This window comes from Gorilla gorilla, chromosome 16 (genome assembly GCF_029281585.2).
Source record: "Gorilla gorilla gorilla isolate KB3781 chromosome 16, NHGRI_mGorGor1-v2.1_pri, whole genome shotgun sequence".
Taxonomy (NCBI): domain Eukaryota; kingdom Metazoa; phylum Chordata; class Mammalia; order Primates; family Hominidae; genus Gorilla; species Gorilla gorilla.
In genome coordinates this window covers 50,908,042-50,924,427 of record NC_073240.2, presented here as the reverse complement: position 1 = coordinate 50,924,427, position 16,386 = coordinate 50,908,042, and the positions used below count along the sequence as shown (strand labels likewise).

At 40.4% G+C, this 16,386-nt stretch overlaps 1 protein-coding gene across 1 annotated transcript in view; it reads left to right on the top strand.

Annotated features, from left to right (window-relative positions):
• Positions 1 to 3,364: 3,364 nt before the first annotated feature.
• ATP8B4 (ATPase phospholipid transporting 8B4 (putative)) overlaps positions 3,365 to 16,386 on the top strand; it is a 283,542-nt gene continuing 270,520 nt past the window's right edge. Inside the window, exon 1 of the mRNA XM_055362981.2 lies at positions 3,365 to 3,499. Within this exon, the coding sequence (XP_055218956.2) occupies positions 3,439 to 3,499 (61 nt within the window). The 5' untranslated portion in view covers positions 3,365 to 3,438. The remainder of the gene's footprint in view (positions 3,500 to 16,386) is intronic.

The following is a 16,386-nucleotide window of genomic DNA, read 5'->3' as shown; positions in this document are numbered from 1 at the left end:
GTGGATGTTTAGGAACCAGTGCTCTAAACATATAGTAAAAATCATATGTCAGTAGTTTTCCCCAGAGAAGCATGGTGTGTTATTTCATTCTTTGTATATTTTGAATCCAGGAGTTAGAACAAATGAAACTATGTTATGGTTTTAATACATGATAAATATTGATCTACTTTGGTAAATAACATTTACTGAGTAATGACATTTATGGCACTCTTAATCCTTCCTAAATGCTTTGTTATCTAAGTTTTCATAACTACTCTGGGAGGTAATCAATCAAAAAATATTTAATGAATTTCTAGTGTTGATCCAACCCAGTGCTGGGTAGACAGGGATATAATTATGGCTTACACATTACACATTAGGAAATGGATTGTAAGTGATTTAACTACATCCCAAGGCCAGTCTTGGAAGAGTCAGGAGTCTGGGCCTGGAGTGTTCAGCTTGGCTTATCACATTACTAGGCTTTGCTGCTTGGAAACTAGTGTTGTCATGGTTACCCTGGGGGAGCTCCTAGATATCAGTGATGGCTCAATGTACTCATCTTTCTTATTCTTTTATTTTCTTTCTTTAAAAACATTTTTTATTTCAATAGCTTTTGGGGTACAAGCATTTGTTTTTTTACATGGATAAATTATATACTGGTGAGTTTTGAGATTTCAGTGCACCTGTCACCCAAATAGTGCACACTGTACCCAATATGTAGTTTTTTAATCACTAGCTCCCCTTCCATCATTCCCCTTCTGAATCTCTAAAGTCCATCGTACCACTCTGTATGCCTTTGCGTACTCATAGCTTACCTCCCATTTATTATAAGTGAGAACATATGGTATTCACACGCCTATTGTGCTTATCCAGTTTTAATTTCTATCTGCCCATCAAGCAGAAAACATCTTGCTGTGCAGTTGGACTCAAGAGAAAATGTGATCTCTAACAAAAATAGTTTCTTTAGGGTGTAGTGGTTCATGAAGTTACTTCCCCTAATATGCATATTCCAGGATAGTCAGTGAATTTTCTGAAAATAAAATTTGAAGTTTTGCAGGAAGATTGTTAACAGTGAGAACTACTTAATGCCTGAACTACTAGTCTGATCTATTACAGTCACTCTAAGGAGTATTGACTCATCCATCGAACGGACACATTTATTTATTTTTATTTTACTTTAAGTTCTGGGATACATGTGTAGAACATGCAGGTTTGTTGCATAGGTATACATGTGCCATGGTGGTTTACCGCACCTATCAACCCGTCATCTAGGTTTTAAGCTCTGCACGCATTGGGTATTTGTCCTAGTGCTATCCCTCCCCTTGCCTCCAACCCCCTGACAGGCCCTGGTGTATGATGTTCCCCTCCCTGTGTCCATGTATTCTCATTTTTCAACTCCCACTTATGAGTGAGAACATGCGGTGTTTGGTTTTCTGTTCCTGTGTTAGTTTGCTGAGAATGATGGCTTCCGGCTTCATCCATGTCCCTGCAAAGGTCATGAACTCATCCTTTTTTATGGCTGCATGGTATTCTTTGGTGTATATGTGCCACATTTTCTTTATCCAGTCTGTCATTGATGGGCATTTGGGTTGGTTCCAAGTCTTTGCTAATGTGAATAGTGCTGCAATAAAAATACGTGTGCATGTGTCTTTTTAGTACAATGATTTATAATCCTTTGGGTATATACCCAGCAATGGGATTGCTGGGTCAAATGGTATTTCTGGTTCTAAATCCTTGAGGAATCGCCACACTGTCTTCCACAATGGTTGAACTAATTTGCACCCCCACCAATAGTGTAAAAGCATTGTTTTCTCCACAGCCTTGCCAGCATGAGAACAGACACATTTAATTACCTTATCTATTCACACAATTTCCCCTGTACCGGCAATTAAGTCCTATCATGCTACTTTGACTTTGGAAATAAAAAGGATTTACAACGCAGACAGACTTCTTAGAAGGTGTAAGACTAGGAGAAAGTGGCGGTTGTATGGGTAGAAGAGAACAATAAAGGGAGAAAAAGATAAGAAGTGACTGGGAAGTAATGTTTTTATTTTAAAAATTTCTAATTTCTAGTTTGAAATGAGGATATTTCCAGTCAGTGAAATTCAGTTGACTTTACCAGGTATGCTTCTTAGATAACAGTTCATCCTTGGCATTGTATAATTCCAGTATCTGCCACCAGGTGGGAGATGATGCCTATTAGGATATTAAGGTGTGGCAGTGGTGCCTTTTAGGGTGTTTAGGTGTGGGTAACCAATGACTGAGCAGATAATTTATTCAGGTATCTATCTATCTGTCTCTCTCTCTCTCTATCTATCTATCATCTGTCTATCTATCTATCATCTGTCTGTCTGTCTATCTCTCTATCATCTGTCTATCATCTGTCTGTCTGTCTGTCTATCTATCTATCATGGCCTGCCTATCTATCTATCTGTCTATCTATCTATCTATCTATCTATCTATCTATCTATCTATCTATCTATCTATCTATGTATCTATCTGGACCTGCAATGCTCTGTCCGTTGCTAATCATGTACACACACCTTTGACACATCTCAGATCATTTCCTTAGTGTAAATTCCTGGAAACAGAAGGATTGAGTCCCAAGGTAGACACATGCATGGGGTGTTTGATACACTGCAATGCTGCCTTCTGGAAAGATTGCACCAATCTACCCTCTCACCACCAGGGTATGAGACAAGCTATCCCAATGTGGTTTACAGATTGCCGAAGGATGAAAATGTGATAGAATCTCTCATCCAGTGGCTAGAGCGATACTAAGATGAGCGTTACAGTTGGCAGGTTGTGCTCACAGCTCACAGTTACTAAAATATTGATAATTAAGTCGGTAAGTGAGAACTTTGATAAGGGAGTAGCTGAGCAGAGAATCTTGTCACTAGATGTGGTACAGTGAAAACATCCTTAAAGTAGCAGTCAGGAGACCTGGGTCCTGGAATTTAATAAATGTTAGCTTCCTTCCACTCCTCTCTGTGATGATCACCTCATCTTCAAGATGACGTCCCTCCCAGCTCTAACACTGTATATGTCTCTAAGGATCATGTGCGTCACTTCACAAGAAGAAGCATCGTGAGCATGATTAAGGAGGCAGAAACATCAGATGCCTCATGGTGCACAGTGACATGCAACAAGGCTATTCTTGTGCCGTGGTTGTTTGTTATGCATTTCTTGGCAATTTGCATTGTTGCCCTCAGAGACAGTGATTCAGATCTTAGAGCACATTCACTCTGAGACACTTCCAATAACTGAAGCAAAATGCTGCTGGTAGTTAGCCAAGATGTTTAAATGTCATTCGGTGATTGATCGCTTGTGAGTCATGATGATGCACAGTGATGCTCAGCATGCAAAGGACACAGTGGCTCTCCTCAGTCAGGACTGCATGAAAAGATGTCTGATAACCTGCTAACCTTCTGAAGAGCCTTCCAGAATGTGCCGGCTAACATGGAGGATCTAGACAGCTTCTCTCAAAACATTCCTTTTCTAGAAGAATTTACTTTGATTGGTAAGAGCCAGGGATATTAGGTAGCTCCACTTAGGTAACCCATTGGCTGGCTCATAATAGATCCTTGTTGGATGAATGGAATGTAAAGAGAGTGAATGAGATAGTATTTTTGGGAAGATTGATGTTAAATCAGTGCTAGCATGTTGCTTGATTCTGTGACTAATATATTTGAGAAGCCTCTTGCACAGTGCTTGATGCATTGTAGGACATCAATATGTCCAAAAGCTATGGGGATACAGAATTCAGAACCCAAATAAGAGAATCCTTACTGATGTTTCAGGGATTCATCCCTGAACTGAAGAAAAGAACTTTCATTTCTTTTGTCCAGTGTTTCAATTATAATAATAAAATCAAATGTATGGAATACTTTTCATGTACTCAGCACATTATTTTATTGGATCCTCACAGCTTGATGAGGTAGTACCATTACTATCAACCCCATCTTACAGACGGGGTAACTGAGACACACAGGGTAACTTGTCCGGCGGTGTTCAGCTGCTGCGTGGCAGAGCTGGGCTTCACGCAAAGGCCAGTCTGACTCCAGAGCCCCACGCTCACCATCAAGCAGTGTGGCCTCTTAAGACACACAAAGTTTGTCCTGTGTTCTCAGTACCACATCACAAAGGGTAAACCCCCCAAATGGGACATCTGGTCACTTTCAAAAAGAGAGAAGGGAGGAAGTGAACTAATTTCTACTTAGCAATTAAGCACTGCTCATTTAGCAAAGGAAACAATTAGGATACAATATCTTGATCATGGAAAAATCAAACAGTCTTTCCAACCCAACATTTAAGCCACATTTGCCCCAGCCTGGCTTTACCCCTGTATGAGTGGTGAACTGACTGGCTTTTTAATTTTTCTCCTGGATGTTTTGACATTTTATAGATGCACACAATGCATTTGTGAAGTGCCCACAGTTTGAAGTTTCTGCATAGCGCTCCTGCCTTTAGTCCTTGCCGTGATAAACATGCCCAGATAGCAACTTCACAGAAGGCTGTGAACTTTGAAGTCTTTGAAAAATCTAAAAATTATATGACAGTGTTGTATATGGAATCACTGGTGAGAGAAAGCCAACATCTCCCTGAGTGCCAGACACGGCCCTCATAAATCCTGGGCTAAGAGCAGAGAGCGGTGGTCTTGTTTACTTAAACTCTGGGATGGAATGGGCATGCTTAACTTCACAGTAATTGACTCAATCAGGGGATCCAAATGGAATTGCTGCTACTTGTGTGCATTTAAATGTCATGGTTATATCAATAGTTCGGAAGAGGAAAGTATCCACACTCAAGGTTGGATTAAATAAAACAGCTTCACCTTTCATTGAAATGTACATGAAAGAATTATTAAACGTCAGAGGACTGTTCAGTTTAATTTTGGGGAGATATGAGTTTATCAGTGAGAATTTAGCATTCTTTTGTAGGCCCTTTGAAGCTACATGTGTGTTCCCTTAATTGGATAGAAAGTTTCCCCATTGGATATAAGAGGAGCCTAGGACATTTCTCTTTATGGTACTCTGCTTCAACGGCATTGGTATTTAGTTACAGTTTTATGTATGTCAGGTTTCAATTATGATGACTGGTGAAAATATGTCCAGAAAGTAGACTCCAATTCCTTGTTTAGCGGAAAGCATTTGCTTATTGTGCCACCAGGTAAAGTCTCATGTGGAATTCTTGTGCTTGGATTTTTAATGAGTTTGTTCCCCATACTTAGTTTAGATTTACAGAATGTCTAGGGGCGTGGCCATATGTGCACATAAAAGGTCACATAAAGTGATCTTGGGCAGATATGACAGGTCAGATGCTCTGGGTATAGCTCAAGCAATTCCCGCAAGCCACAATGATAATGATTCATGGAAATGGGGTTAAAATGAAAGGTTCTCTGAAGTGTGACACCATCAAGTGATGGTGGAGTGGTTAAAGATTGAGAGCAATATGGAAAAACTATTCAGAATATTGTTGGAGGGAAAATCCAGATAATGAAATGTAGAGTACCTCCTTATCAACCTACAAGCTGAATTTGTCACACTAAATATTTAATGAAGAAAGTTTAGAGATGAATGATGTGTCACACTCATATCTCAAAAGGAGAAAAGATAGCTTTTAGATTTCAACCAGCTAAGGACTAAAGGACTGGGGACATAAAACCATTTAAATTTTCCTCTAAGATTAGACTTTGAGGATCTAAGTTAAGGCTTGTTGTTCTAGACAACCCACTTGAACATTCAGAAAACCTGAAGAATCTTTTTAACAATGTTCAGGTTTTGTTTTACTTCTGTGAGAGTAAAAATAACTTCACCCTCACATCTGATGAGTCACAGAGTGACTGTTGAGCTTGAAATGTTCTCTACTTCTGCTTTGTGATGAGCTAGCTGAGCATTGGTATGCAGAACTCAAACAGATGGACCAGAATTTGTTCCACGTTCACTCTCCTTATTCTTGTCAATGCCACCAACATTCCTCTAGCCATTAGGGCAAAGAATGTGACATCATCTTTGACTTTTTACCTCTTCCTTCCTCTTCTGTTGCCAAATGTTGTCAGTTCTATATTTGGAATATTTCTTGAATCTATACTTTGTTCTCCATTCTTGTTGACACTGCCTTAGACTATTATTGTCATGTACTAGGATAATTGTAAGGGTCATAATCTAACCCTAACATATGTTTTTTTCCCCTGATTTCCCATTATCTCCTATGCACTCCACTTGCCAGATAGACTAAAGTACAGTATTTGATGTTCTTTGCAGATACTCTGTTTTCTGACTTCTCTGTCTTTGTTCCTGCTGTTCTTTCTACTTGAATGGCTTTCACTCCTTATTGTTGTATACAGGAATCACACCAATCTTCAAGGACTAGCTCAAGAGCTTTCTCTTCCCCAAAGTCTGCTCTGATCTTGACCCTCTTCTCACTTGCCTTTCTTTCCCATTGCAACTTTCTTTCCACCTTTATAAGAGCACTGATCATTGCATAGTTTACTTGCCATAGTTATTTTTACATTATGTTTTATTTCTTCTGCTAAACTCCAACTTTTAATTTTTATTTATTTTTACTTTTGACAGTCTATTTTCCTTTTTTTCCATTTCCCTCTCACTGACAGTCTATCACTCTTACATATTAATTTATTTTTCCTTAGTTTTACTGAGGTATAATTTATGAATAAAAATTGTCTATATTTAAGGTATACAATGTGATGATTTGATATACATATACATTGTGAAATAGTTACCATAATCAAGCTAATTAACATATCCAATCACTACACAGTTACCATTTTTTTATTTTAAATTTTTATTTTTTATAGAGATGGGGTCTTGCTATGGTGCCCAGGCTGGTTTTAAGCTCCTGGCCTCAGTGATCCTCCTGCCTTGGCCTCCCAAAGTGTTGCAATTCTATGCATGACCACCATACCAGGCTCATTATTTTGTGTGTATGGAGAGAATGCTTAAGATTTACTCTCTTAGCAAATTCCAAGTATACAATGCAGTATTATTAACTATAATCATCATGTTGTATATTAGATCTCCAAAACATATTCATCTTATAACTGAAAGTTCGTAAATTTTGACCAACATCTCCCCATTTCTCTAACCCCAGCCCCTGGCAACTGCTTATTATGCTCTCTGCTTTTGTGAGTTTGACTTTCTTATTTTTAATTTATTTTTGTTTTTTATTTTTGATACAGGGTCTCACTCTGTCACCCAGGCTGGAATGCAGTGGCGTGATCGTGGCTCACTGCAGCCTCCACCTCCCCAGACTCAGGTGATTCACCCACCTCAGCCTCCTGAGTAGCTGGGACTACAGGCACATGCCACCACGCCTGGCTAGTTTTTTGTAATTTTTTTTTTTGTAGAGATGAAGTTTCCCCATATTGCACAGGCTGGTCTCGAACTCCTGGGCTCAAGCAATCCTCCTGCCTTTGCTTCCCAAAGTGCTAGGATTATAGGTTTTGGCCACTATGCCCAGTGAGTTTGACTTTTTTAAATTTCACATGTAAGTGAGATTATAGAGTATTTATCTTCCTGTTTCTGGTCTATTTCACCTAGCATAATGTCTTCCAGGCTGATCTAGGTTGTCACAAATGGAAGGATTTTCTTCTTTTTCATGGCTGAATAATATTCCATTGTATGTACAAAACTTCAAGTTTTTATAAAATTATACTTTAAGTTCTGGAATACATGTGCAGAATGTGCAGGTTTGTTACATGAGTATACATGTGCCATTGGTGGTTTGCTGCACCTATCAACCCATCATCTACATCAGGTATTTCTCCTAATGCTATCCCTCCCCTAGCCCCCCACCCCTCAACAGGCCCTGGTGTGTGATGTTCCCCTCCCTGTGTCCATGTATTCTCATTTTTCAACTCCCACTTTTGAATGAGAACATGTGTTATTTGCTTTTCTGTTCCTGTGTTAGTTTGCTGAGAATGATGGCTTCCAGCTTCATCCGTGTCCCTGCAAAGGACATGAACTCATCCTTTTTTATGGCTGCATAGTATTCCATGGTGTATATGTGCCACATTTTATTTATCCAGTCTGTCACTGATGGGCATTTGGGTTGGTTCCAAGTCTTTGCTAGTGTGAATAGTGCTGCAATAAACATGTCTGTGCCTGTGTCTTTATAGTAGAATGATTTATAATCCTTTGAGTATATACCCAGTAATGGGATTGCTGGGTCAAATGGTAATTCTGCTTCTAGATTCTTGAGGAATTGCCACACTGTCTTCAACAATGGTTGAACTAATTTACACTCCCACCAACAATTTAAAAGTGTTCCTATTTCTCCACATCCTCTGCAGGGTCTGTTGTTTCCTGACTTTTTAATGATCGCCATTCTAACTGGCATGAGATGGTGTCTTATTGTGGTTTTGAATTGCATTTCTCTAATGACCAGTGACGATGAGCCTCTTTTCATGTTTGTTGGCTGCATAAGTGTCTTCTTTTGAGAAGCGTCTGTTCATATCCTTCACCCACTTTTTAATGGATCCATAAAAGAATCCATATCTAATTAATATTCATATTACCAATGCAAGCTTAGGATGGCTGTTCCTGTACTTTTTATTATGAAAGTCATGAAACAGTATACTAATTATTTAATAGTAATACAGCCTGTATTTAAATAAATATTGCCAATAACTTGTTTATTTTCAAGTTGGTTTCGGGGTTGCCAAACCACAGGCCAATTGTTGAATGACTATTATAGTGTGTGTGAGTACTATAATCAGGCATAGAAACAATGGCCTTTGGCATTATCTTTAAAAATAAGTGAAAGGACAAAATAAATCTAATAAGAATTTGGACTAATATAAATATAATCAGGTTAAATTTCCAGAACAAAACATTTTTGTTTCTAATGCTGAGTAACAGGTGCAAGAGCAGTAGCTGCGTGATTTTATAACCATTATTTTTTAAATATTTCTAATTACATGATAATATTAATTAAAATATAAATATTTTTAGTATTTTAGTATTAAAATATTTATATTTCAATTAATATTAGTATAATATAATATTATATGAATATAATAATATGTAAATATTGTTAGTATTATTCCAAAGATACTACTAAGAGTTTGAAGTATATCAATGCTTGTATATTAGTGTTAAACATTTGATTATAAGATATTGAAATGTTACTCCCCTTTTTGCCTAATTGTGATGAACTAGAGCTTGTATTTCTAGCATATAAATGAAGAATCAGACATATCTGGTTCCTTGGGGATGAAACATTCACACCAGCTCCTCTAGCGAATAAAAGGAGAATCATTATAGAGAGGCAGAGATAGTGGATTGGTTAGGCACATAGATTCTAGAACCAGACTGTCAGGTTCAAATTCCACTTCTGCCATTTTCTAGCTCTGTAGCTTTGTGAAAGTTCTTTAACCTCTCTGTTTCTCTGATTCTTTGTCTGTAAAGGATAGAATTATTGTAATATGAAATGAATTACTATATGTGAAGCACTTAGAACTATTAAGTACTGCATAGCTATTAGAGTTCTTACCTATCATTATTGATGTGGTTAGGTTTTGGGTCCACATCCAAATCTCATTTTTAATTGTAATCTTCATAATCCCCATAATCCCCATGGGTCAAGGAGAGATCAGGTGGAGGTAATTGAATCATGGGGGCAGTTTCCCCCATGCTGTTCTCGTGATAGTGAGTGAATTCTCATGAGATCTGATGGTTTTATAAGGGGCTCTTTCCCCTTCACTAGGCACTTCTCCTTCCTGCTGCCTTGTGAAGAAGGTGCCATGCTTTCCCATCACCTTCTGCCATGATTGTAAGTTTCCTGAGACCTCCCCAGCCATGCTGAAACTGAGTCAATTACACCTCTTTTGTTTGTAAATTACCCAGTCTTGGGTAGTTCTTTATATCAGTATAAAAATGGACTAATACAATTACCAACTTAGAACATTAGACTAAGGAGGGTTTCTTAGACATTGCAATCTAAGACTCTTATTTATTTTTATTTTTTTAATTTTTTTTGAATCAGAGCCTTGCTCTGTCACCAGAATGGAGTGCAGTGGCACCATCTCGACTCACTGCAGCCTCCACCTCCTGGGTTCAAGCAATTCTCCTGCCTCAGCCTCCTGAGTAGCTGGGACTACAGGCGCCCGCCACCACGCCTGGCTAATTTTTTATATTTTTAGTAGAGACGGGGTTTCACCGTGTTAGCCAGGATGGTCTCGATCTCCTGACCTTGTGATCCACTCGCCTCAGCCTCCCAAACTGCCGGGATTACAGGCATAAGCCACTGCACCCACCCAAGACTCTTATTTTTTAGATGAAGAAACTGAGACCACAAGAAGTTGAGTGACTTATATAAGAATACTCAGTTACTCACCAGACCCTGGGTAATCTTATCACAGGAGTCCTGGGCTCTTATATTCTGTGCTAGGCCCAGTGCTACCAGTGGGAAATTGAGTTGCTACCCTCAGGTATTGGAGACCCAGACAAGTGGACAGGTGTGAGATTATAGCAAGGCAAGTGCCATGATGGGGAAAGGCAGCATATCATGGGAGCCCAGAGAAGCTCTGATTTCTTAAAATTCTCTGAAGAGGGTTCCTAGAGGAAGTGAGAATGCAGTTAAGACCTGAAAGATGTGGAAAATTTAGCCAGGTAAACAAGGCAGGGAAAGGGCATCTGGGCAGGCTGTGAAAAGGCCTCAACATTCATATAGAGTAGAGAACCAAAGAAGTCTAGTCTGGCCAAGTGGTGGAGACCTCTAGATCTCTTTATAGCAAATGAAAATCTCCCTAATACTCTACCATGTAATTTCTTTTCTTTTCTTCTTCTTTTTTTTTTTTTTGAGTCAGAGTCTTGCTCTGTCACCAGGCTGGAGTGCAGTGGCACCATCTCGACTCACTGCAGCCTCCGCCTCCTGGGTTCAAGCGATTCTCCTGCCTCAGCTTCCTGAGTAGCTGGGACTACAGGCACGTGCCACCATGCCCAACTAATTTTTGTATTTTTAGTAGCGACAGGGTTTCACCATGTTGCCAAGGATGGTCTCGATCTCTTGACCTAGTCTACCACATAATTTCAATACTGGCCATTAATTAAAATCCCCTTTTGCATTTGTGCTGCATTGAATAGTGTGGCCCAAAATTCATGTCTATCTGGAACGTTGGAATGTGGCCTTACTTGGAAATGGAGTCTTTGCAGATGTTAAGATTGAGGTCATATTTGATTAGAATGGGGCCCAAATCTAATCATGTCCTGATAAGAGGGCCATATAAAGACATGAAGAAACAGAGAAGACACACAAAGGGCATGCCATGTGTTGATAGAGGCAGAGTGTGGAGGGATGGGTCTACAAGCCAAAGAATGCCAAAGATTGTCAGCAAGTACCAGAAGCTGAAGAGAGGCATGGAACATATTCTCCCTCAGAACCTCCATAAGAAACCAGCTTTGCCAACACCTTGATTTTGGTCTTCCAACCTCTAGAACTGTGAGAGAATCAGTTTCCCTTGTTTTAAGCCACCCAGCTTGTGGTACTTTGCTATTCCAGCCCTAGGAAACTAATACAGCGTTCTTGATATGAATTTGGCTCCTCAAGATAACAAGAAAAAAAAAACAGATTGCATTTAGTGATGGACATGAGTGTAGCTGGGGTCACAATTTACTCACACTATTACCTATATGCCCTAAAAAATGTGGCTACTTAACTTTTATTTATTGATTTATTTTTTTTGAGACGGAGTCTCGCTCTGTCACCCAGACTGGAGTGCAATGACACGATCTCAGCTCACTGCAACCTCCACCTCCCAGGTTCAAGCGATTCTTCTGCCTCAGCCTCCTGAGTAGCTGAGATTACAGGTGCGCACCACCAGGCCCAGCTAATTTTTGTATTTTTAGTAGAGACAGGGTTTCACCATGTTGGTCAGGCTGGTCTCGAACTCCTGACCTTGTGAGTTCTCGAACTCCGTCCACCTTGGCCTCCCAAAGTGCTGGGATTATAGGCATGAGCCACTGCGTGCAGCCTACGTAACTTTTTACAAAGGATCTGTCCTTTTCACTAACTCACACACTCCAAAGGGTAAGTAGGGAAAAATAATCCCCAATAAACCTTCCACTGATCAATTTACCAACCACAGTATTTTCCAGTTCAAATAAGCTTTTGATTATTTAGTCTTTTTTAGGGCCTTTGGATGTCCCTCTCCTCTCCTGCTTCTCTCCAGAATGGCAGCACAGAGAACCTGTGTGACTCTGTGACAGTAGAGGGAAGTGGGAGCCTTGGATCCATGCCAGGTCCTCTGGATTCTCTTTGCACAAGCAGATCTTGTCATTTTGGCCCAGGCCTTGCCCTTCATCAGCCACAAGGAGGCAGGAACATAGCCTCAAGCATCTGCAGCCACCTTTCTCCTCCAGTGTTCCATACTGCTCCCAGCCTTGCTGGATCTGATGCTCTGATGGACAAGGGCACCCTTCAGAGCCAAAGGAAATGGGTGCTTAGCCTAGATTTTCCATGTGACTCCAACTCTCTGGATGTTTCTAAAGCCAGCTCCCTCTTGAAGTTTAGCTCTGAAGCTAGGAAAACCCAGGACTCTGGTGTCTGTCTCCATGATTCCCCTTCTTTCGCTGGTCTCTGGCATGACTTAACTCCATAAGTGTTCCTCCTGCTTTTCTGGGGTGATATTATTTCCTTCTTTCCTTGACAGACTGGATACAAAACGAAACGCTGGCTTACTCAAAAGAGAAGCTCTGAAGGTTATACCTTCCTTACTCTGAAATGCATAGAAACATGGGGTTGCACAAGAAGTAGCTCCATCATCTGCTCATCTGCTGTAGCTCCTGGGCCTTGAGACTGGGGCACACCCTACCTAAAGGTGGCTCAGCATTGGTGGGGATGTGTGCAGAACCACAGTGAGGCACACCTTGGTATTGTTCATCTGAAATTAATATTTCTTCAAAGACAGACCTTACTGGTGTTTGTTCCTCTCCCTATGTATAATGGGATATCTCTAGAGGACAGGATGATCCTAGAGCTGCCTTGAATGGTTTTATCTCCCTCCTGCCATCCGATGCTTTAACCTCCTGCCCCAGTGCAGTCTTCTAGTTTTGTAGGATCAATTTCTTTGCAATCGGCATTATAGCACAAGCTGCAGCAGTTTATTTATCTAAGAGAGAATGCATCTAGGTTGCTATCCTCAGAGATAGTGTGTATAAGGCAACATTTGAGGCCTCCATAACTCAATTCTTGCCTAATCTTTGCCTGGTCTCTGATCCATTAGGACCTAGAAATTACCTTGACTGATATACTGAGATGATGGCAAACTCACTTTTGCTCTCCACATTCACGAATGCTGTGGGATGTATGTTTGTGACTCACTCAAGCCATTTAGAATGGAAGCCCAAGTCACAGTAGAGGAAGGCCGTTGTTACTGAACTGAACATGGGTCAGTTAATCTGCCTGCCCATGCAGCAAAGCCAAATACTAACACTGGGATTGATTTGCAGTGAGGAAAAGTGAAGCATTTATTGCAGGGTGCTATGCAAGGAGAATTGGGCAGCTAATCTTAAAACCCAAACCCCTTGATGGCTTCCACGTAAGAGTTTTTAAAGGCAGGGAGGCAGAGGTTCCAGGCAGAGCCATAAATCAATACATGGAGGCTATTGGTTTGACCTAAAAAGGGGGAGACATCTTGAAGTGGGGGTCCACAGGTTACAGGTAGATTCAAAGATTTCCCGATCTGCGATTGGTTAAGATTTGTTTAAAAACTTGGGGTCAGCAGAAAGGAATGTTGAACTCTGGCCTGTAGGTGTAACTTCTGCCAGGCCCCTCAGGAAGAAATTTAGAATGAAGAACAGTGGTCAGAGTTCAGTCCCCAGTTCCCCCTTCCCCAAGGTCTATTGTGCCAGTGGATGGTGTTTTCCATTTGGTGGCGGGGGGTGTGGGGGCGGTGGGCAGGTTTCTGCAAAACAGCTCAGGGACATATGTTAAGATGTTATTTTTATTTTCTATTGGGACTCTAACTTCTTTGGCTATTGTTTCAAGCTATTATTACCTCCTGGCTTATCAGATTGCCTGCCACCCTCCACCAAGCATGGAAATAAAGGAAAATCTTGAGTTTCTTCAATGGAAATTCCAGGCACCTAGCTAGTCCTGAGAATTAAATGAGCAACTTGATAAGTAAGAAAGCAATAGTAGCTTAAAATAATAGCTAAAGAAGTTATAGTCATAAGATGTTTGGTTCTCTACAGAAGCTAAAGATAACATCTTGACATATGACCCTGAGTTTACTTTTCAGAAACTTGGACCTCCACCAAATGGAAATCTTTCTTGCACAAGGTCCAAGAACCCTCTCTTGGGATCTGGATTGGGATCCCTTTCCAGTAACAATATCAGGTCATCAGGACATTTCCTGGGTCTGTTCAGTAAACATTATTAACCTGTTCCCTTAACTGAAACTGTGTCTAAGAATGACTAACCTTCTGGGAATGTAAGATGGAGTTGCTCTGGTTCAAAGGCCTTGGACGCCTCTGACAGTATTAGTGAAGTTTTTTTTTTTTTTTTGGACTGTTAGCTTGTTAGGAACTAACAAGACCCTCCCTAACTCATCTACTCATCTTTCAGGACTCAGCTTCACTTGTTCTGAGGGTTTCCCGTGACACCTCCACACCCACACTGAAATATGGCTTCCCCTCTCCTGTAGTTCCAAAGCCTGTTTGGACAAGGGACTCCTAAATTAGAGTTACTATCACATTGTGTCACAATTTGTTCACAACTATTTTCTCTTCCACTAGAAGGATTCTTGTTAGGGCAGATATTGACCTAAAAGAAAGAATCCCAGGCAAAATAGATATAACTAGAGGGTTTATTTGGGCCAAGCTTGAGGATTGCAACCTGGGAGCATAGATTCAGTTTTCTGCAGTTACAAGCTGTAGCAGCAGTTACAAGCAGGTTTTTAAAGAAAAGAAGAGGCAGTTTCTAAGTTGTTTACCAAGAATTTACATTAAAAATAACATAAGTTATTGATTGGCTATATGTTGTTTCTTTGTATTAAAATTCCATGAAGATAATAGGTGAGGCAGGTAGTCAGGAACAAAATGCCTTTAAACAATTGCCCCCACAGATGGGTTTGGGGGGCACATGACTGAAATCTTAGACTCCTGTCTCTTTGGGCCTGATAAATTTTTCGAACCTCCCGTAGTGCAGACTGCTCTGAGCTATTTTTCTTTTCTCACAGAGACCAGGTCTCGGTTACCTTGGGGTCCCCAATGCCTTGCAGAGGGGTTGATACAGAATTGGGGCTTGGACAATGGTGAAGAATGTGTGAAATGTCCCAGAGACATGTCCTGATTAAGAGCCTGAACTCCTTTGATCTTGGACCCTACACTTCTGAAGTGTCATATAAGGGGTAGGAAATTTTCACACCCAGTGACCTGGAGGACAGACTAAAAGGGTAAAGAGATGAAGAGCAGAGCGTCTCTTCTCATTGGGATGACAGTTTGCTAAAGAGAAAATGGGGCTGGAGTGAGTGTTAAAAGACCCTAAGTGTCTGGCTGCTCCTTGGGTCTTGGAGATTCTGAGATAACAAGAATCATGTAGCCCTGAAACTGATCCAGATCGGGTTCATTGTTCTACTACTCCTTTCTTGTAAATGCCCTGATTGTTGGAAGGACTTCTTATGATGTCAATCTATAAAAAAGCGGAGGCCAAAAGTCTTTACTAGATACCTATTATGTGCAAAGAAGATACTATACTCCCCTGATAGCAAGAAATACATTATTTTAGGGAGTGTTTCTCTTGCTGATGCCAACAGCCTATTCCAGGATCCAGTTTTGGCTGTGGAGCATTCATCACTTGGAAATGAATTGTTAGAATGACTTTTACAACTAGAGTTGCCAATAGTCTGGCTTGGTGTTAGGCTGTTTGGTTTAAAGCTGGGTCATCTAGTTCTGGAACACATGGTTCAGACAGTATTTGAATGGGCAAATTAAATGCAAATCACCTGGTTTTGGTGAGTGGGCTTGCATAACAACAAGCCCTGTAGGATCTATTGTTCTTGCTTGTGTCTGAGTGTCTGCACTGAAAGGGATATTCAGGAGAGCCCTTGAGGGAAAGTCCAGATCACTGTCAGGAGCTGGTTCCCAGAGGTGACATTTAGCACCCATAAATTTGGGTATCTTTTTTTTTCTTTTTAAAATCTTACCAGCTTAATTGTAATGTAGTGGTGGATTTATATTACTTTAATTCCTGAAATTTTATTAGTAGAGTAGAAAAGTCCTCTACTTCTAAATCCGGGTCTCTATCTGTGGCTTAACTTCTAACTTCTTGTTTGCATTCTCTTATTCTCTTTTTGTTCTTTTCATGAGTTAGTTGAGTAATAACTAAAACTTAACTGTGAGTCTTTTCATGGAGGATGGAAACCACATAGGAAATGGCACCACCAAC